We start from the raw sequence: 23,585 nt of genomic DNA on the forward strand, positions 1-23,585 counted from the left end.
TGTGCAAAGGGGAGAGAGATGCACGAGAGCAAATCATCGCGCTACAAAAGACAAAGGAAAAGGCAAGCTTTCCATTAAAGCTGTGAACCTGCACCCACTACTCACACACACTGTAGGTCACAATGTAGTTCAAATCAGCCTCAACCCTTATTTGGGCTCCCCCTCTTGCTGAGGTGTCCTGCACCCACTACTCACACACACACTGTAGGTCACAATGTAGTTCAAATCAGCCTCAACCCCTATTCGGCCGCAGCCGTTTCACACTGGTCATGCAATGTCCACTTACACCTTTTTAAGGGTTCTGGGGAAAACAAGTAAAAAAAAAAAAAACCAAAATATGTAGTACATATTTAAAGAAGGCAACAGAAAAAATACACCTCTTGGTGACACACCCCACCCTTAAAATACTGCAAGCAACCTCTCTTGCATGCCAAAAATACATGCGGATATCTCCTGATATCACATATACAAATTTTGTATGGAAAGAGTAGAAACAATTGCTTAACTACTCCTTTGAGCATTATGAACCATGCTCTCACTTGGCTCCAAAGGGCTACATCAAGTCACTGTGGGTTCCATCTGAAAGGCTTCAAGATATAGTTGCATTAGTTGAGGTGAATCAGCCAATTCGGACTCTTCCATCCATTTAGCATCTAAGGATGGATAGTTCTTGAACTTCACTAGGTAATGTCTTGCAACCTTTCCTCTAACCTTCCTTTCCTTATGTGCCAATATCTGTTTAGGAACAAGAATCTCATCCAATTTCCACTTTGGGCTATTGCTCATCAAGCATATTCTCTGGCACATCACCAACAAAGGGCCTAAGAAGGCTGACATGAAAAGCATTCTGTATTTTCCAACCTTCTGGTAGCTTCAACCTGTAAGCTACGTCGTTGATCTTTTTTGAAATCTGAAAAGGACCATAATATCGCATATCGAGCTTTGGAAACAAACGTTTCTTGCCTTTCCTTTTCCTTAGGCTGACTCAAAGGAGTCAAATTGTCATAAATAGGTGCCCATAAAAGTGGTGCTCCAGAATTGACCATTCCAGCACTCACGTCACCCGTTTTACCTGTCATATCTGCATTTTGGGCATATGGCTGCAAAACACCAGCCATACCAAACCGTGTTCCAGGCATTCAAAATTGACCATAGGCACCTTGAAAATTTGGTTGGGTACCCATGCTCCATTGTCCCAAACACTTTCCCTGGCATATAACCTGTGGAAGGTCCAACCATAGCTTGAACATTGAACCGCCTCCAAACTAGCAGGATATGAAGTAGGCAACGGAAGGGTCCAACACATAGCCTGTTCATTACTCCCTTGACCATTACAAATGGTTCCTATCCAACTAAAGAAAATTGCTTGGGATTAATGGACATCGCTCGTTGCTCAATCACATGGGCTTTCCCTCAAGCATCACGAGTCCTCTGTGCATTGGAAATCTCCTTTTCCTGCAACGGCTCTGTCATGCCTCGTGTCGGAGCTCGAAAACCCTGCGTCAAAGCATGCAAGAACTCCTACATCCTTGGGATGTTAGCCAATTGCTGAAACATTTCCATGCAACTATGCAGTTGAGTTCTGAACAACCCGTCCTCTTCTTGAAGAGTTGAAGGAACTTTCTCTGTGCTGTGTAAGGAAGATCCCTCTTCAGGAACTTGGTCTCTTTTCTCTGCCATAACAACAAGCTTTGTGTTGCTTTCACCCACAACAATCCATACTCCACTTTTTGAAGAAAAATTGGCTATCCCGTCGATGGAACTATATAACCGGCCTGTACACAGTAGAGGGCGGTACTATTTCAATTACCTGTTAACTTTACACAAAGCACTATGAAAAAAAGAGAACGCAGATGCGTCCAACGACTAGAATGTCACTGCGCACACACGACCAACACCCAGTAGGCCCCAAAGATTGGCGGCCCTTTCGGTATTTTTTTATTCAATTGGAAGTAGATGATCCGAACACTTAGATCAAACTCTCACAAAGCTGTGAAAACCTTGCGAGGGCTGAAAACTCAGGTTTCCGACTTGATTTTGGCAGTGCTAGAATCCCTCTAGGTCAAAAGTACTTGTCTAGGACGGATTCCCTCGCAATTTAGAAGCTTTTTGGTGAGCTGTAACAGAATTCAGCGTGCTGCAATTCTCTGTTTTTCCACTGTTGGGTGGCCAAAACCTTGTGCACACATCCCAAGGCTTTCCTGGGGCTCCCCTGGTGTTTTCTTGCAGTTTCGGTGCGAAACTCTAAACTTGCAGAAAAACACAGCAAGCTGTAATTCTCTGTTTTGGATCTTTTTTAGCGGAGCGAACACGTTTACGCGTGTCGTAAGGGCTCCTGCACGCAATGGGACAGTTCCTTTGGAAATTGGACAATTTTTCACGCAAGAAAACTCTCCAAATTCGCAATCTTTTGCGATGGAATTGTGCGTACATGTGGGGGATTAGCAAGTAGCTAATCCGGTTCCTACTCAGAAGGCTCTTGCCTTGGCAAACGCGCATAAAACCTAAGAACTGTACATGATCATTTGAGTAGCCCAACTAGTGGGGCATTACCGTATGTGCGAAGGGGAGAGAGAGATGCACGAGAACAAATCATCGCGCTACATGAGACAAAGGAGAAGGCAAGCTTTCCATTAAAGCTGTGAACCTGTACCCACTACTCACACACACTGTAGGTCACAATGTAGTTCAAATCAGCCTCAACCCTCATTTGGGTGCCCCCTCTTACTGAGGTGTCCTGCAGGTTGCTCTCCTTCTGCCAGTGTCCAGTTTACCCCTTTGGCTTAATTCCCTAGTTCCCACCAGCTCATAAAGTTGTAAGTGATTTGCCGAGTGTCCCAGATTTTCTTTTGGCGCCCGCAGGTTTCCATACTCATTAGAATTTAGTGCTAACTGGCCTAACCAGTCCCAGACCGCCCGACCTAGACTCCCGATGTGAGAAACCTATTCGGCCGTTTCATACTCGCCATGCAATGTCCACTTGCACCTTTTCAAGGGTTCTTGGGGAAACACGTAAAAAGAAAATAAATAAAAATACATAGTACATATTTAAAGAAGGCAACAGGAAAAATACCATAGTTACCCGGAACGCGAAACGGGAACGACGATGGGCCTCCCCGCGGAATGGGGGAACGGGAACGGGTCCGGAACAGGAGGCTTAAAAAACACCCAAATAATGCTATTTTTAGCATTATGTGTTTGAATACAAGTAGTACTAGAGTCCTTTGACTCTAATACCCACAAAAAACACAATTCGAAGACCATTCAACCTTATTATGACTTGATTGGGATGTGCGGCGCCACGGCCATGGATGATGGTACATACACAACATTGAACAAACACAATGCCCATACACAATAACACATGTAATCACAGATTAGAGCTCTCAAATAATTGCAAGAGTAGAAGTCAGAAATAATACTTTTTGCTTAATTTTGGCTAACAAGGCCCGCCAAGGCGCTACAAAAAAACCAACGGTGACATATACCATCATGAGACTACAAGGGAGCCAAACCAGTGACCACAATACCAAAAGACTAAAGGTGACAATGCTACAAAGAGGGCATGCAGCCATACAAAAGGGTAAGGATAATGGAAGTCCTAGAGTCGCAACTCTCAAGTCTCAAGACTCAAGACTCAAGAGCGACTAGCCTGAGAGGCTTCCCAATTCGTAGTAGCCGGCTGTACATCATGGACATCCTCCCATTCCTCATCATCGAGCTCTAGGCCCGACTCGATCTCAGCCATGGATGAAGTATCTGGTGTCAGCGGCTCTGCATCTCCACTTGCCTGAGGAGCCTCTTGCTCCATTTCCCACTATGTAAAAGGATCTGTTTGTTTGCATGTACTCTTACAAAGCATTTTCAAATTTGCACTGACAAAGATAAGATCATTTGCCTTCTCCACTCCAAGCCGATTTCTCTTCTTGGAAGCAATGTGGCTAAAGGTACTCCACAATTGCTCCAAGCATGAGGTACTAACTGATTGGCTGAGAATACGGATCGCGAATCTCTGAAGCTCAGGGTCATCATAACCATAGTCCTCCCACCATAGCACTGAACCTATCTTTCTGCGATCAATCTGAGCATCTGGACTGCCAAATGACCCCCGCATCTCTGTGTACTGTCTCTCCAGAACTCAAGATCCTCTGCCTTATCCTTGCACAAAATCCCTACGCATTTTGACACTCAAACAACTTGCGCACAAGAAGAAAGTTGAATGTGAAGCAGGTGTCTGAATACTTTAGAAGCACTTTGCCGCCTAACCTCTTGAGGTACTCACTCGGAACCAAGTTGTGATCGTTGATGAAAGTAACAATCTTCACTGCATGAGCAATGGCTGGAGCGATTAATCTAGCTTGCCGGTGTCTTTTAGAAGGTTGTTCAAGTAGTGTGCCATGCAAAAGCACACTGTCACATGCGGATAGTGGCCCTCTACAATAGTTGTTGTTGCCCGCCCTCTACAATAGTTGTTGCTGCCCTGTTTGATGCCTCCTCATCTGTGACAAAGGCCACCACGTGTTGCTCTCAGATCGTTTCTATGGCCGTTGTCCACTATGTAGAGAGGACATCGGCGAACTTTCCACTCTCGCTAGCATCATGAGAGTGCACAAAGTACAACTTTCTACTCGAGTATGTGATGAGGCCATGGATAGATCTCTTCCTTGTATGGCTCCACCCGTCGGCAATGAGGGAAACGCCATATTTTTCCCAAAGCCGTTGAATATTGAGTGTTGCTTGCTCCACAATCGCCTTCTCTCGATCGAGCAAAGTGGTTCGAAGAGCCTTTGAAGACGGCGGCACATAGCCGATGCCATACTCTCCTATCCGTTGCACCATAACTTTCCAATACTCCAACCTATTTCGATCACACATAGAAGAGGTTAGTATCAAAAAGGCGGAAACGACGATAACGGAAGAAATGAGAGAGAAGATTGATAAAACATACCTCCCCGCGACAAATGGGATATGGTCGTGATAGAAGAATCGGGCCACGGCGGCATCCACTTCTTCTTTCTTCTCTGGGCCCCAAGAGGTGGCAAGGGTCCTTTGGCGGCGAATTGGACCCGATGAAGATCCACTGGCACCGACACCAGGTAGAGAAGAAGAAGGGAAAATGAGGGTCTTCGGGTCGATACCTTTGCGTGTGGGCTTGGATTTATGATTTAATTGCCGATCCTTTTTCTCAAGCTTCTTCCTCTTCTCGACGCTTACGTTGGTGCAAAATTTCACCTCATGTCCCGACACTCGTGAAAGTGTGCCCTCACTTTGTCATGCCCCCCTTTCCGTGTGTAAGAGCATAACTTGCATGCCCATGCACGAGAACCTCTTGCCGCCGACAAGGTGTCCTCTGAGGTCACTTTATCCCACCACGACCATTCCTTCGCCTTTTGAGTAATACCTGCATGAACGAAGGGGGTTCTACGAGAAGAAGAGGCCATGGATGATGGATTATCCGAGAAAGAGAGAGAGCTTGACCCTAAATCGGCTTGAGGGTTTGAACTTTGAGAGAGAGAGCTTGAAAGTTGAGAGAGAGGGCTTCAAAGTTGAGAGTTGAGAGAGAGGCTTGCCCAATGCCGCTTGAGCCACGACTCCTTCAAAGCTTGAGAATCGCGATAGAGATCTTGAGAGAGGCTTCACTTTTTGAGAAGTTGAGACCAAGGGAGAGAGAGCTTGAAGCCTTGAGAGCAAGAGAGAGCTTGAGGGCCTTGAGGCTTGAGAGCTTGAGTAGACCGTAGCGGCGTAGATGTTGAGCAAGGGAGAGAGCCTTGAGGCTTGAGAGCTTGAGTAGACTGTAGCGGCGTAGAGGTTGAGAGCAAGGGAGAGAGCCTTCAGAAGTTGAGAGCAATAGAGAGCTTGAGAGCTTTGTGAAGGAAAGGGGTGAGGGGGTGGGACAATTTATAAGGCCCTGTCTGCTCATTTTTTCAAGTTTCTGCCCGTTTCTGACCCTTGGCCGGATGTGACCGTTGGAGACCGGTCGGCGGGCTGTTCCAGTGTCGTTCCCCCCCACGTTTTGGTGATGACCTGCCTGTCCGAACGGCAGTCCGTTCTGGGACGTTCCACGCAATGCCGGTCGGAACACCGTTCCAGCGTTCCAGGCCCCAAAATAGCCATTCTGAAAAATACACCTCTTGGTGACACAAGCAGTCAAGTTTGACACATTTTCAGTCTATCAAACACCCATAGAACCCGTGAATTCATACAGCAATTTGACATCGGCTTTTCAAGAGTTCACTTTTTGAAATGCTCCAAGCTACAAAGGGCGGCATCTTACATGAAAGGAAACGCCCAGACACGGTGGTCTACTGTAAACGACCAAATTGAGTGGTTCTGTTGTAGATTGCCAAAAGAGACGGTATTGTCTTTAAAAGAAGTTTGACCCCATTCAGAGAGTTATTGGACATGCCAAGCAAGGTTTTGATATGCATGCCAACTCATTGACCTATCCTACGGATATGCAAGCGTCCATCTCAATGGGGCAAGAATCTTTCAAGGAAAAGAAAGAACCAAGGGAACTAGATGATAGTTCATCAGAGAATTCCAAGGAAGCAAGGGAATGAGCTGATAATTCATCAAAGAGTTCTGAAGAAGCAAGTGAATCAACTGATAGTTCATCAAAGAATTCCGAGTTTAGATTGAGGTGCCAATGGACAAGGGAGGCTAGCAGGGCTATCGACAGGTCATAGGGCCGAAGAAAAGAGAACAGGAAAGTAAACTAGGTGCACTGGATAATTTGTTCAAGGGCACTTTTCGGCTCTTGATGCAAAAGAGGATGGGGGAGAACTTTGCAAATTCTCTTCAATTTTGAGTTGTACCTTGATGCTTTTGGATTATTATTCCGAAAGTTACCAATGAGTCAGCAGGTGAAATGTGGTGCGATGTGGATTGCACAAGAGGGAAGCCACTCATCTCCTTTGTCACAGATTGCCTAGATTGAATAAAGCCACTAATTTCTCCTTGAGATTTTAGGGATACTAATAGGCTGACAGTATTTTGCGGAACGACTATATGAAAATAAAATGCTGCACACATTTCATCTTTCCAACACATATTATAACAATACACACATAAATTCAATGATGAGATAGACGTGATGAGATAGCTACAAGAGTTCTAGATGTGATGAGATAGCTACAATGTTTAGTGTGAACTAAGTGTGTGATCTTGTGAACTATATGCTCTGTGAATGTATTGTCTTGTGGGGATGGTTAGGGGCATGATTTGCTTGAAATGTGAAAAGAAAGGATATGAATCTTATAGTAACAACGAGATTTAGTAGATAAATACATCCATGAAAAGATCCATGCGGTCTGGATGTGATTGCTGAATAGGTTACAATGATCATGATTTGTATATAAGACCCTCAACAGAAATGTGATTGATCAGTGACTGATGTCTTTGTAGAAGTGTTGGATTTTTGGAGTCTAGTGCATGGATACGTAGAGTCGGTGTTTACTAAGAAAGTTTATGTCCTTTGGCTGTTTTGTAGGCGTAATCAAGGGCGATTACATTTCTTTTGGGAGGGGGGAATGTCACCAGAGTTACCCGGAATGTTGAACGGGAATGGCGATGGGATCCTTGCAAAATGGGAACGGTAGGGGTCCTCGGAACGGGAATGGCGCAGAACACAAAAACCTTGATTTGAAGACCATTCAATATTACTATGGCAAACATGACATGTGTGTCGTGTAGACTTGAGAGCTTGAGAGGGAGAGGGAGAGGGAGACAGAGGGAGGGAGCTCGACAGCGATAGGGAGAGAGCTTGTACTATGTAGTCTTGTGGACTTGAGAGCTTGAAAGAGGCTAGAGCTTGCTACCCTCGATAGGGTAGAGCTTTAGCCTTGGCACTTGAAAGCTTGTGTGCATTGTGAACGTAAGCGGTGGGGGGAGGGGCATTTTATAAGGGAGGAGGCTCACAAGATAGAAAACGAAAATCTGAAGATCTAGCTCACAAGGTAAAAAAACCAAAATCTGAAAATTTGGCCGTTCCAGGCTATCTGTTCCGGTATCAAGTTCTTGTCCGGAACGGCTAGCCATTTCGAAACATTCCACAGATTCCCTAAGGCCTGGAGCGTCATTCCAATGTCCTCCCCCTCCCCCCTCACCCCCCTTGACGGGCGTTCCCTGATAACTATGATGTCGCAAGCTGGAGACGTGGCATGCCCAACATGAGAAAATGGCCGAGAGGACAAGGGTTTAAAGTTTCAAAACTCTAACTCAAAAGATTTAAACCCAGAAAGAACTTGCATATATGGCCGAGAGGCCTAAAGGGGTTAGGGTTTTAAAACCCTAACCCTACCAACTTATGGAGCACCAACCAAGGGGCCTAAAACCATAAAAAAGACACAGCACAAGGGCTAGGGCAGAGTTCCGTAAATCGCACTGACATGCTGGCGTGGCAGGATGTACGGATTTCCGCGTTTTGCACTAGGCTGAAAAGCTTGCAGTTTAACGCAAGATTTTGCTCATACTTTTGGGGTTAAGTGCTTTTGGAACCAAAGCTTTTGGGGCTTTGCTTTTGGCATCCCTTGTACGGTTTATAAGTGCCCAAAGGGCCAATCTGTGGAAAGCATCTGGATGCAAAGTCTACAAGAGTGCTGGACCATCGGGAAGTTGTACCTTTGTGAAGCAATAATAAAAAAATACAGGAAGGGGCGCCAGTCTTTGGGGCTAGTACATCTAGGCTCAAAACTCCACTGTGCTCTCTCTCTCTCTCTCTCTCTCTCTCTCTCTCTCTCTCTCTCTCTCTCTCTCTCTCTCTCTCTCTATGTGTGTGTGTGTGTGTAAGAGACTTGGACACTCCAAGTCAAGATTCTACCACGGGACAGGAATTCACTTCAAAACAGTTCACAGTTCACAATTGATTCGACACGGCCAGCAGAGTTCCGTGCCTAGAGATATTGGCCCCAAAGACTGGCACCCGTTTTTGTATTTCTTTTTGTATCAATCTGCAACTCAAAGTACAAGGGACTGGGAGTGTCTCACTCTCAAACTCTGCGTCTAGACGCTCTGAGAAGTGGGAGCCCTACCCACACTTATAAAGGTTTTACAAGGGATGCCAAAAGCAGAGCCCCAAAAGCTGAAAATCAAAAGCCTTGCAATAATAAAGCAAAAAGCTCTCTCTCTCACTTTCTCTTATGCCTTGCGTAGCCAAAAGCTGCGATCTTTCTGCGTGGAAGAAGCTGTCGTACAGCTGCCTGCAAAACGCGCCGTGAAATGCGGGGATCCGTACGTTGCTGCCACGTCAGCATTGTCAGTGCATTCTGCGGCGGAATTTCCGAAAGCCACGTCAGCACTGCAGTAGCCGGGGCAGGTGTGTGTGTGTGTACCATGGGCAAGCACGTCACCAGGTTGTGACATACCCCCTCTTGAAAGCATTGTAATCGCCCTCGATTACGCCTGCAAAACAGACAGAGGCCATAAAATGTCTTATCAAACACTGACTGTTAGTACCGACGCACTAGGAACACATATCTAGCACATGTACCAATCGACAGTCACAGCATACGACATCACAGGAGATCACATGACAAATCACATTCAACATTCATTCGAATCTCAGACCATGATTTATCTCAAACGTATTTAGCAATCGCATCTAGATCTACTCGGGACCTCATAAATGCCCGATTGGCTAATCCTTATTGCAACCATGTCTATCGAGATCTTTCAGACCAAAATACTGCAGTCATTTTGTTTATCAGGTCCTGCACTTAAACAAGTCAAGAACAAATCATTCATATTATCGGGAATTCCAGTTTATAAAGTCATACAGCAGAATGTTGTCAGCCCACAGTATCCCTGAAACTCAAAGAGACATCAGTGACTTTAATATCAAAAATCGAGGCAATCTGTTGACAAAGGAGTGGAGCAACTCCCCTCTTGTGCATACCCGCTGCATGAGATTCCGCCCAAGCTGAGTTCGAGGTTCCATTTAGAATAGACTATGTTAATCCAAATGCTTCAAGTTAAAGATTCACAATCTGAGGAGTATCTGCTAGGTCCTCCTCCTCCATCCACTTCGCATCCAATGCAGGATAGTTCTTGAATTTAACCAAGAATCGCTTTATCACTTTACCCTTAATCTTTATGTGCCAATATTTGTTTTGGAACAAGGATTTCCTCGTTTTCTTCCACTTCGGGCTGCTCATCAGGCTCCCCATCTTCGGGCACATCGCCTTTAAAAGGCTTCAAGAGACTCGCATGAAAAGCATTGTGAATTCTCCAAGTATCGGGCAGCTTCAGTCTAAAGGAGACATCATTTATCTTTTCGGAAATCTGGAAAGGTCCGTAGTATCGCATACTAAGCTTTGGAAAAGGCCTCTCCTTTCCCTTTTTCTTTCTCAGGCGTGCCTTCTCAAAATGTAAGAGCACCCAATCGTTCTCCTTCAATTTCAAATCACGACGATGGCGATCTGCTGCCTTTTTCTGTCTTTCTTGAGATTTCTGCAAAGCCTCGTTGGACCTTGGTAAAAGCCGTGTCCAAATCACGTGTGTACTCATCGGCTTCAAAAATCTTATCTTTCGTGCTTAGGAAGGGTAGAACCTTCATAGCACCTTCAATAATCTCAAATGGCGCCTTCCCCGTCAAAGAGTGTATCGTGTTATTGTAGGCAAATTCCACCAAAGGTAAATATTTTTCCCATCAAGTCTTCTGATCCGAGATGTAAGACTTCAATAAATCTAGTACCACTAAATTAGCAATCTCCGATTGCCCGTCATTCTGCGGGTGGAACGATGACGAGAACTACGACCACAAGCATCACAATATACTTCAAATGATTTCTGTAAATCCGGCAAAGTCAAAATGGATCCTGTAGTCAATTTCTCTTTCAATGTCTGAAAGGCAGTCACCTCTGTGGGTCCCCACGAGAAAGGGACTCCTTTCTGTGTCAACAAAGTACAAGGGAGTGGGAGGGTCTGACTCTCAGACTCTGCGTCCAGATGCTCTGAGAAGTGGGAGCCCTGCCCACACTTATAAAGGTTTTACAAGGGATGCCAAAAGCAGAGCCCCTATGCCTTGCGTAGCCAAAGGCTGCCAGCTTTTTGCGTAGAAGAAGTTGCCGTACAGCTGCCCGCAAAAGGCGCCATGAAATGCTGGGATCCGTACGTTGCTGCCACGTCAGCACTGCTAGTGCATTCTTTCCAGAAGCCACATCAGCACTACAGCAGCCGGGGCAGGTGTGTGTGTACACCATGGGCAGCCATGTCACCAGGTTGTGAGACTCTCTCTCTCTCTCTCTCTCTCTCTCTCTCTCTCTCTCTCAGTAGACCACCATGGGAGATCTGGCAACACAGATGGATAGAGATGTATGGAGAGGCCTCTGGTCTCTATGATCGCTCGGATGATTCGGGCTAAGGCCTCAGTACCACATGAGATTATCCGAGCCAAGTTAGCCGCCGCCCCCCCTTGTAGTAGAGGCACTGACGAGATCAGCCTCCTTTATGCACGGTCTATGGGATCTCCCCAGAGACAGATACGCTCGGCTTGCCTTGGAGTCATCTCGACAACTAGCTCTACAAGGCGATACAGCATGTTGGTATGGACAGATGACATCATGGTTTTAGTCGCATGGTCTCAACATGGATAGATTACCTCCGCTTCAATACTCCTTGGATGCACCCTCCTTGTCTCTCACACGGACCAAGATCACCAGGCTCATACGTCAGGATCTGATTCAGCTAAACACCAGGAGCACATGGATACAGCCGACACAGGAGTTGGGCACGAAGATGGCCTTCTACAGAGAGCACCTTCTCCAACTCACGGAGGACGGCTTTGTGACTAGGCCAGTATACATGGATACACACTTATCCCATGGGATAAGATGTGCTATTGGACAGATGCGCACATCCTCACATCAGCTCCAGATCGAGACTGGCCGATTTCGAGGAGTGTCGGCAGGAGCCAGGATATGTCACCTATGTAACTTAGAGCCAGAGACAGAGCTACACTACACATGTCACTGCCCGGCATACTATGAGATACGTGGCTTTCACTGCGTGTTCAGAGAAGGGTTCGGACCTTTTTCTAGAGTCATGAGATACAAGGATCAGAAGTGCTAGGATTGTTCCTGCTAGAGCTGCGCAGACTTAGGGAGAACTTGTTGGAGACATCAGGGGAAAGACAGTCTCAGAGACGAATCACAGAGTTCTTTACACCCGACAGAGGAGAGCCAACGGAGCAGTCATTGTAGCAGATCTCAGGGCCTACTCATACTAGAGGTACAGTGCTTGACAGAGCCACTGAACTTGGCAGATCCAGACGTCCACGACCTCGGGGGGTCTCCCACTACCGACGAAGGTTGCAACAGAAGATACAGATCACTCTAGCTCGACATGCAAGACGCCCAACCAGAGTCCTGACCATGGAGGAGGTCGATGAGATCCGACAGCGACCAATGAGAGATTTCATCTGAATACACAACCCCCCCCCCCCCCCCCCCCTATTTCCTTTCTCCATAGTGTTTTAGTGTTAGCGGTAGCGTTAGCTCTTTGTAACTTGGTAACATTGTAATTTCCGTACTCATACATGGTATCAGATTCACCAATTGTAACTTTTTGGTCTCATAGGTCATTTTGGCCTTTTGAAGACGTTAATATAACATTTCATTTCATTTCTCTACATCTCTTGAACAACAAAACATGGAAGCAATCTCCCCTGCACAGGACACGGAAGCTGTCAATGTCTCACCTGTTTGCAAGTCGCGTGCAAAGGCAACCTTCATGCTCACAAACAAGCGGATGGCGCATATGGAGAGGGAAATGAAGGAGTGGAAAACAGAGATGAAAGGATGGTGGAAGGAGAAGGCCAACCTCTTTCAAATAGTCTTGAATGAAGGCGTACAATGGAAGAAGGAGAAAGAGAGCCTTAACGCAGAAATACTGACACTCAAAGAAGAAGTCTCAGCCCTCAAACAGGAGAACCCAAACGCCGAGATACGGACACTCAAAAAAGAAGTCTCTGCCCTTAAACGGGAGCTTGCGGATAGAGTAAGCAATGGACTAGAGAAAGGCGAATTTCAGCCCTCGGTAATAGATGAAATCAAGGAACAGGTTAGGATGATCACAGAGGAAGAGAAACTGAGTGTGGCAAAGACATCTTCATGGGCGGAGATGATAACAAGGACACAAAAAAAGGCGGACGAGGGCGAAAAATGGAATGAGGTCGCCAAGAAAGGGAAAGGTCAAGAAACCCCTTGTACACCGACGCTATTCAACATGACCCTCGAAGAGGAACAAAGAAGGCGGATGCGAGCACTACATGTGAGAGTGACCGGTCTCAAGGACATAAACAATGTGGAGAAAGAGGTCACAAGCCTTACATCCATGATGGGGATGGAGAAACCTTTGCACACAAAGGCATGGAGGGTAGGTAAGAAAAGTGACGGCACGGGAGAGTCTGCAAAGGGAACAGCTCTCATACTACTCTTCCCCTCGTTGGAAGAGAAGAAGGAATTCTTGAGGAAGAGGCCTACTCTCAAAAAGACAGGTATTTTCCTCGGGGATGACCTGACTCTCTCACAGCTCGCACATATGAGAGAGGTAATGTCAGAGATTACAGCGGCAAGGGAGAAGGGAAAGATAGCCTTTTACAGAGATGGACGGGTGGTGATTTTCGAGCGGCGCACTGCATGACGGTGCGAGACCTATGGGACCACACTCAAGATGGCTACCTGGAATTGTAATGGGTCTATGAGGTTGGACGTGGGTGCATTTGAGGACAGTTTCAAAGACAAGGATATTGTATTCTTCTCAGAGACTCATCAAGCCCCTGGACAGGTAATGCCACCTGTGATGGGATACAGATGGGAGACAGCTCACAGGACAAATGCGAGATCTGAGCATGGGAGTAGAGGTTCAGGAGGAGTAGCAGTGCTATTCAGAGAGGAACTACAACCATTATTGCATATTGTACGAAGAGATGATCATGCTAGATATATGTGGGTGAGACTGAGAGCTGACACAGGTCGATTCCTAAATATTGCCATATGTTACTTTCCTCCCAATACATCCGTGTATGCTGTATCCAGAGGGCAGTCGCCTTTCTCTATTCTAGATGATGACATATGGGAGTTTTCTAGGGATGGTGATATCATTCTCCTAGGGGACTTCAATGCCCGAACGGGCAACTCGCAGACAGTCTTCTACGACACTTCAGATGAGATGCTTAGAGAGCTGGATGTGGGTGAGTTGGGACTTGACAGATGCTCAGATGACAGAGAGCAAACGGAGTATGGGAGATACCTCATGGAAATGACGACTACACATGGATTAGCCATACTTAATGGCTTACAGCGATTTCCCGAAGCAGCCGGTTTCACATGCTTTCCACACAGACATGGGGCCAGTACAGTGGATTATGTTATGACACAACCGAGCTTTGTCCCGTGCATTCAGGATCTCACAGTGGGAGCCAGGCCAGTGGGCATAGCAGTAGATCATGCTCTCTTGACACTATCCGTTAAATTTTAGTATAGTACAACCCAGACATCAGGAGGCAGGTCACACACCCGCTATACATTTACACCAGAGACTGATTTCGTTTATACAGAGGAGATCTGGGACCGTCTATTGGAAGGCACAGCTGGCACAAATGGTACAGGACTCTCAGTGGAGGAGTGCACCACTCTACTGCATGGGGCTGCATCAGTGGCATACCCACACACTCAGCCGGGCAAGAGACGACATTCTGGGAGCATGCCCCAGAATAGTTGGTATGATGAGGAGTGCAGAGAGATGAGAGCCCAGCTTCAGAGGGATCTTCTTTTAGGAGTCATCACTTACAAACAGTCTCGGATTGCTTTTCGACGCCAGGTGCGACGGAATAAGCGAGCTCCTGGCTCAAATGGAGTGAGACTTATATCAGATGTTCTTGAGTAGGGACTTAGGAGAGGCATGGCGACTCTTCCATGAGCACTCCCCTCCACCAGTGATTACTTCACCTGATGTGTGGGGCCAATATGCGACATCATTATATACGGTTCCTGGACAGGAACCCCTTCCAGACCCTACCAAGCCTTGCCCAGCTACGAGCACTTTCTTTACACCTGAGATGGTACAAAGGGCCAACGACAGGATGAGGACCGGGAAGGTATATGATCATGACGGTCTAGTAGCGGAGCACTTTATACATGCCATGGATATGCTGATGGAGGTTCTCGCAGTGTCGTTCAATCGTGCCACGTGTGAGGGATTACCTGAGACGTGGAGGTTATCTAATATTGTGCCCATCTTCAAGGCTGGTGACCCTACAGAGCCTGGGAACTACTGCACTATTATGGTTGGACACACATTGGCACGGTTGTATGCATCTATTCTGGAGCAACACTTGAGTGATTGGGCAGAGAGCGAGGGTGTACGAGCAAAGGGTCAGGCCGGCTTCAGGAGGGGTTTCTCCACCCTTGATCATATTCTGACACTCAGGGCCATCATTGAGGAGGGCAGAGCACATGGGAGACGGATCTATTGTAGCTTTGTGGATTTTCGCAAAGCATTTGACATGGTACCAAGAGCTCGATTGATGCGCAAACTGCAAGAGATGGGGGTGCCCATAGAGGTGATTTGGGGGATTATGGCTTTGTACAGATCAGTGGTGAGACATGTACGCACTCCAGAAGGGATATCTGATTTAGTTCACTCTACTATTGGAGTGAAACAGGGCTGCCCATTGTCTCCTACTCTATTTGGTATGTATGTTGATGAGGTGTCCGATTACATTGATAGAGAGGGTGACAAGGGTGCCCAGCTGGCAAGGACGTGGATCCCATTGTTGCTATATGCTAATGATATTGTGTTGATATCTGACTCACCAAAAGGTATGCAACGACATTTGGATGCACTACGCAGTTTTGCAGAGGATAGTGGACTGTGTGTAAACCTAGGTAAAATCAAGGTTATGGTGTTTAACACCACACCGCAATGGGTCAGGAGATCAGTACCTACTTTCAAATATGGTCAGGAGATTGTGGAGTATACAGATGCATACACCTACCTGGGGGTAGTCTTTACTGGGCCGAGATTTTCTTTGAGAAGAGCAGCAGAGACTAGACTAACTAGAGCTGGTGCGGCTCTGGGAGGAATGGAGAGGATGTGTTCGCAGGTTCAGTTCCAAGAACTGAACCTTTGATAACTGAACCTTTGATACTTTGGTTGCCTCTACTTTGTTATATGGGGTGCAGGTTTGGGGACCTTCTATAGGCCAGGATGGTTGGAGGCGTATGGAGAAGCCCCTGGTATCTATGATCTCTCGGCTGATTAGAGCCAAGATTTCCGTACCGCATGATATCATTCGAGCGGAATTAGCTGGTCCCCCCTATGGAGATTGAGGCGCTTACCAGATCAGTCTCCTTTGTACACAGTCTCTGGGATACTACCAGAGACAGATATGCCAGGGTGGCTCTAGAGTCCTCAAGACAATTAGCTCTTAATGGGGATACATCATGCTTGGTTTCACCATGGACAGGTTGCTTTTCAATACTCTCTACAGGCACCCTTGAGGTCTCTAACACGGGTAGAGATTAATAGACTCACTCGTCAGGATCTGATCCAGCTAGACACGAGGAGGACATTGATAGAGCCGTTAGAGGAGTTGGGCACGAAGATGGCTTTCTATAGAGAGCATCTTCTCCACCTCACGGGGGATGGGTTTGTGATTCGACCTAGCTATATGGACACACATCTTTCGCATGGTTTGCGTTGTGCCATTGGCCAGATACGCACGTCCTCACATCAGCTCGAGATTGAGACTGGCAGATTCAGAGGGACACCAGCAGATAGCAGGATATGCCGCTTATGCCATCTAGAACCAGAGACAGAAGTACATTACATATGTCATTGCACAGTACACTATGAGATACGAGGCCATTTTCATTGTCTATTCAGAGAAGGTTTTGGGCCTCTATCTAGGGTCATGAGTTATGAGGATCAAAGATGTCTTGGGCTATATCTACTTGAGTTACACAGGCATAGAGAAACTTTACTAGGAGAGCTGAAGAGAGACATCCCCAGAGACAGATCACAGATTTCTTTACACTAGATATTGTACACTCAGAAGAACGGACAGAGGAGCAGCCAACGGTGGAGAGGTCTACCCGCACTGCTGGCATTCTCATAGACTGAGCATTGGAGCTAGGGAGATCTAGACGACCCCGATGGAGAAGAGGAGCTACATAGTTTCGAAGGAGGCTACAGCAAAGGATTCAAGCCATACTCTTTCGTCATCCAGAGTGCAGATGAAGATGGATCTCTACTCCCCTCCCATATTGTCTTCACATTGTATTGCTTAGTTTAGGGTCCCACAGTATTTATATTTTGTTATCCTAGTTTAATTTATTTTGTTAATCTGACTTTGTATCAGATACACCGCATTGTAACTTTCTGGTCTCATAGGTCACTTTGGCCTTTTGAAGACGTTAATATAACATTTCATTTCATCTCTCTCTCTCTCTCTCTCTCTCTCTCTCTCTCTCTCTCTCTCTCTCTCTCTCATTTGTCTCATGGTCTGCGATGTGCTATTGGTCAGATTCGCACATCCTCACACCAGCTGGAGATTGAGACGGGTAGATTCAGAGGGATACCACCGGAGTATAGGATATGCCAACTATGCGATAGAGAGCCAGAGACAAAGCTACACTACATATGCCATTGCACTGTGTATTATGAGATACGAGGGCACTTCCATTGCTTATTCAGGGAGGGTTTTGGACCCCTAGATAGATTCATGAGGTATCAGGATCAGAGATGCCTTGGCCTATATCTACTTGAGCTACATCGACATAGAGATAGTCTGCTGAGGAGACATGGAGTACGACAGTCTCACAGAGATAGATCATAGATTTCTTTGGATCGAGGGCGACTTGAGCTTGGGAGATCGAGAGGACCACGACCGAGACACAAGAGCACACTCCATCGACGGAGACTCCAGCAAAGGATCAGAAGCATTCTAGCACGACACCCAGAGTGTCATTGAGGGCCTATTCTACATTTCACATCTCACACTTCATTTTTCATTTTTCACATTTTACATTCAGTACTTTTTATACTTGTGCTTCAGACATTGTATTAGATTCACCACTTTGTATCTGATGGTCTCATAGGTCATTTTGGCCTTTTGAAGACGTTAATATATCATTTCATTTCTCTCTCTCTCTCTCTCTCTCTCTCTCTCTCTCTCTCTCTCTCTCTCTCTCTCTCTCTCTCGTATCAGCTGCTACACCCACGTAGTTTTAGATTGTAGTAGTAGTAGTAGTATTTTGTTCCACTTCTAGTTCTTTTCTAGTTCTTTTGTACCCAGACATGGTATTAGATTCACTATTTTGTAACTGATTGGTCTCATAGGTCATTTTGGCCTTTTGAAGACGTTAATATAACATTTCATTTCATTTCATTTCTCTCTCTCTCTCTCTCTGAGATCCGCCAGCGACCGATGCTGGATCTCTTGTGATCTAGCTATCCCAGCTAGCTGCTTAGTTCACACCTAGTAGTTTAGGATTCCATAGTATTTTATTGTGACATTTGTCATTTCATTTTTGTCATTGTTGTCATCTTGTTACTCTGACTCTGACTTTGTATCAGATCCACCACATTGTAACTTTCTGGTTTCATAGGTCACTTTGGCCTTTTGAAGACGTTAATATAACATTTCATTTCTGTGTGTGTGTGTGTGTGTGTCTCTCAAGTTCAATTATTTGCAGATTTTGTTCATGTGTTGCTATTCATTTCTCGCTTGGAGTGTCCAAGCGTGTATCAAAACCCACCTCACCGACAACCCCAATCCGATAAAAAGAACTCTTTTTCATCTAGCTTCTAGAGAGACTTGGTCATTTTTTAAGCATACTCAATGGTATGTACAAAAACAACAGAAAATAGGCAACAAGCACAATTGTCACCCACGCGTAGTGACATTCGTCTTCCATCACATATGTACCCATCATGCACACACGTGGATTTTACAAAGATCATAATACTGTTCCAAACTACTTTCAAGTTGTCCTTAAATCATCAAAGAAGCGCCACATATTTCTCTCCAACAAGCATGACACACTATCAAGAGTTTCATATACATATCATGCGTCATCATCTGCTTCTAAATACATAAGGTTTTTGTCTAATTAAAGTGATGCTTCCATCCTTGAAGTTTCTCTTGAAGCATAGTCTCTTATTTGATAGGGGAGGAGCTACCCAGTATTATGGAGTTATTATTTAAAAGAGGGCTGATGCATTCAAAGCATATTGACCTTTCGAAAACAGTATGGGAGGATCCAATTGTTACGCATGAGCTGTTTAGTAATAGAAGCTATTAGCTTAAGAATTTGGATGCAAGAATGCACAAGGGAAAGAGTCAATGCAATCGGCATGACACATTCTTCTCCATAAATTAAAGGAAAGGGAACGAAACTAATGGCAGAGTTTTTATTCACTCTCCAAGATGCTCTTTTACGTCTCTTTTTAGTACATATCCCAATCTTTTGAGTATATCTCTACAAGCTTCAACAATGTCTTTTGCAAGAATCCATTGAATGTCTCAACCATCTCATTGTATTGTGGATAGTATGGAGTGAAATACCTTTGTTTGATCTCCAATGTCTCCACCCCCTTCCTCGATCACTCACAGGCTCCAATGCCACTCGAAATCTACAATGTATGCACACATATAGATAAACAAGCATACATCCTTGCTTGTACCTCTTCCATAGGTCATTCATACGGAAAACGCATATTAGTATAAAGTATCGAAAAAGTGGAATTGACTTCCCCAAGAAATTTCACATATTGAATATTGTACGGGCCCCAAAAAAACATGCTACTTATGACTCATGTATCGATTGCAGTTAGAAAGCTTTATAGCAATGAGGCAGAGCATGCAAGCCTTTGTATGAGATTGTATGAAAGTATCAAAAGGCGCATAAGCCTTAAGGAGACTCTTAACTTAGGGTAATGCTTTGTTGATTAAGCTCAAGGCACATGGAAGGTGGTGGTTGAAGTCCTGTGCTGCATTTGAAACATGGAATGTACCCAGAAACATAAATGCAAGAACTCATGCGTACGCAGAACAGGTGTTTGAGAAGATGCACATGTCTGCCAAACTAGCCTGGAAGGGAGCCTCTTTACAAGGAAGAACATGTATTACAAGCAGGTTTTGCAAGAAAAGGGTTGGGTTCTCAACAAAGATATGCAATCACAAAGAGAGCGATAAGAATGCATGACTTAAGGGCAATGAAGTATGCATAACTGGGGAGCACGTGCATCACAAAGAGGCTGATGGTGTCATGAGGACAGTACTCCATCACAATGACATTTTTTATTGCTTAAAAGGCTGTCATGAGGAGGGGTGTGGAGTCTTTTCAGAGTGGAAATCACAAAAATGAAAGTGCTAAATGCTTAGCTAATGTGGCCAAGTATGAATAGAGATATTGTGCATTGATACAAAAGTTTCTATGAGTGTCAAATGTAACAAAAGAGAAAATTGATGCTTGAACTTTTAAAGCATATTGTGAGCTATGGGTCCTTTGAAAATGGGGTGTAGACACCCTTTCTATTGTGGATTATGTAACAAAGTAGCAGAGGCAAAAGCTAATAGAGAAGCTCGTAGTTTTTTTCATACTAGTTTTTTACCTTACTTTCATTATCATATCATAATTGGCATATGATATGATCAAACATACTTACATCATTTATGTGGTAAATTCAGAAATTGTGTACTTTTAGTTAGAATCAATAGCCAATTGTATGGGCAAGGATTTAAAACAATGCATCCACCTCGTTTTCAGTTAGCTTTCTATACCATTTTTATTCCCTCCAAATGAACCAAATCGCCAGGCTTCTGATCAAACTATACCCCATAAACTTCCCAGAAGTACTGAACTCCGATGAGCAAGACCAGTAATCGGGCTCTTCACTCCCAGAGGTCGTTTGCCTCACATCTAATCTCCAGTATACTTTAACCACCCTTTAATTGGAGGGATGCTACTATCTGTTGGCTTGCTATATTGTGAAGATCCTCGATACCCATCGAAGGACCTGTATTCAGCTACTCAAAGTCCTTTTTTCGTTCTTATGAAACAGATGAAGTATAACCGTGTGTAAGAGCAAGGATTACTGTTTAGGAACGTCATGGGCTCCATTCATGAAGCACAATAACTAGGGAGAAACATCTCTGGACTTCTTAGTCTAGAAGGTTTCTGTTATTCTTGCTGGGTTTGTCAAAGTTCAAGTGGTAAATGCATCTGAAGAAAGGAGATGCCAAAACAAATTTTTCAAACTATACCCCATAAACTTCCCAGAAGTACTGAACTCCGATGAGCAAGACCAGTAATCGGGCTCTTCACTCCCAGAGGTCGTTTGCCTCACATCTAATCTCCAGTACACTTTAACCAGCCTTTAATTGGAGGGATGCTACTATCTGTTGGCTTGCTATATTGTGAAGATCCTCGATACCCATCGAAGGACCTGTATTCAGCTACTCAAAGTCCTTTTTTCGTTCTTATGAAACAGATGAAGTATAACCGTGTGTAAGAGCAAGGATTACTGTTTAGGAACGTCATGGGCTCCATTCATGAAGCACAATAACTAGGGAGAAACATCTCTGGACTTCTTAGTCTAGAAGGTTTCTGTTATTCTTGCTGGGTTTGTCAAAGTTCAAGTGGTAAATGCATCTGAAGAAAGGAGATGCCAAAACAAATTTTCCACCCAGATCTATATTTTTTATGTCAACTTATCAGCTAAAGCTGAGCTAAAGAATGGATTTTCAATATTTATACAGTGGTCAACCTTTCCTGCTCTTGACAATTTTGTTGACAATTTGCATGTGATAATGGAAAATTTTCTAGGTACTGACCTCCAATTCCTTTCGTTGTACTTATTAAACATGAAACAGCAGATAAATTATTCATATGCTTTTTCAGCATTTGTGTCCTTTGTCCATGTAACATTCTTGTGGCAGTGTCTGCATACCATCTTATTTTACTTGAGTAAAAAATTTAATGTATGTTTTCAAACACTTGAATGCACGGTTCCTTTCCTCTCTTTCAATGATACAACTCCTTTGTTCCACACTCTTGGTAAGATCAGTGCACATTCGCTTAGCTATTGCTCTATTGTATTGCATAGGGATCCTTCCTGGCTGGAGGTGAGACACAGATCAACACAGTTCCTCAATTTATTCGCTCAGTGGAGAGGGTTCTACAGAGTGTAACTGTGGAGGCTCCTTCTGCAGGTCTGGAAATTAAGTCGCTTTAAGTTTCAGTAAGCTTTGAATAAGTTGCTTTGAATGGTGTTAAATATGGTTGCAGATGATCTTGCTAAAGCAAAGGAAGGCATTATCAACTCTTTTGTATTCAATTTTGTTGACAGGTACCATTGCCTAACTAGAGGTATCATAAATTTGCTCATTACAAACTCTCTTTTAAATCTTCCTTATGATCCATCTAGTAAAGTACAAACCTCCTTATTTGTTAGGCTCTATACAAAAGAGCTTCAATAGCTGTCCAGATGGGGGATCCTTGAACTTTTTTTTACCTGATGGGCAGTGATAGATGCATGTAAAATTCTAAAGTTCTGAAGCTCCTTAGGTCTCAGATATTGGGATCAGCTACTTAGTGTATGCCATCAGCTTGAGATAGATGTATCGAGGTAACTTCCATCAGAGATCTCCTTTGTGAAACTTGTGTCGTGGTAGAATAATGGTCCTTTCCCTGTGCCCAACAGCAGCATTCATATTATCGATGATGAGGACATTATATTGTACTAGAAGGCTATAAGACACCATATTTCCAGGTGTAGTGTCTGGCAATGTGAACTCTTATGAAAGGGCTCGCTTGCAAACTTGCGGGGCCTGAGTTTTCACACCTAGAATTTGTTGCTCAGTTCTCAATATTAAAGATGACTGTACAGTCATAGGACATGATAAAGACTTTTCTCACTGCTCAATATTATAGATGTTGTTGCTCAATGCTCAATATTATTGTACTTTGCTGATGTTGCTCAGTGCTTAATATTATAGATGACTGCACTGTTATAAGACATAATAAAGACTACTTGAACAGAGGTATGTTTGAAGGCATTCGGTTTATCATGATTTTAGGGGCATCTCACCATAACTAGGAGATAGTGTAGAAGGTTTTTCATGAAATCATGAAGCTGTATTATAGGTATTCCTGATCAACAATTGCAAGAAGACAAATTTTTAACTTCTACCAGCTTGCGTTCATGTCAAAAGGGGGTTGCCCTCGTCTTTCTTCCGGTTCATTAGGCCCTTCTTGTGAGCTGTCATCTTGACCTTCGTCTCTGTGACGTCCCTTCAAATGCCGACAATAATCGCTCTTTGCTGCTCCAATATCTCTACTCCTCGTTTCTAAAACTTTTGAGCTTTTGCATGTCAGACGGTCTTGATAGCGCCTTCCTGATTACATTTTCTTTAGCATGTGTCAGCATGTGAGAAGCACTTACTTGTCTCATGAAAAGGGCGAAAACAACAAACTCCATTCGCTCATAGAGAAAATACGAGAGAGAAGTTGAAAAACAAGCTAAGTGTGTTTAACTGTAGCTCTACTTCAGCGAGCTACAATTCCTCTACTTTAGAGCAC

At 44.6% G+C, this 23,585-nt stretch overlaps 1 protein-coding gene across 7 annotated transcripts in view; it reads left to right on the forward strand.

The window, feature by feature from the left end:
* LOC147441240 (uncharacterized) overlaps positions 1-23,585 on the forward strand; it is a 162,907-nt gene that overhangs the window by 116,347 nt on the left and 22,975 nt on the right. For 6 of the 7 annotated variants that reach the window (XM_086482924.1, XM_086482922.1, XM_086482923.1 and 3 more), the window contains 2 exons: positions 22,111-22,216; positions 22,293-22,353. In XM_086482924.1, the coding sequence (XP_086339050.1) occupies positions 22,111-22,216; positions 22,293-22,353 (167 nt within the window). Of the gene's footprint in view, positions 1-22,110; positions 22,217-22,292; positions 22,374-23,585 lie in introns of all 7 variants that reach the window. The other variant, XM_086482925.1, reaches the window with a different exon arrangement.

The sequence above is a fragment of the Adiantum capillus-veneris genome, chromosome 15 (assembly GCF_014529385.1).
Source record: "Adiantum capillus-veneris isolate H3 chromosome 15, ASM1452938v2, whole genome shotgun sequence".
Taxonomy (NCBI): Eukaryota; Viridiplantae; Streptophyta; class Polypodiopsida; order Polypodiales; family Pteridaceae; genus Adiantum; species Adiantum capillus-veneris.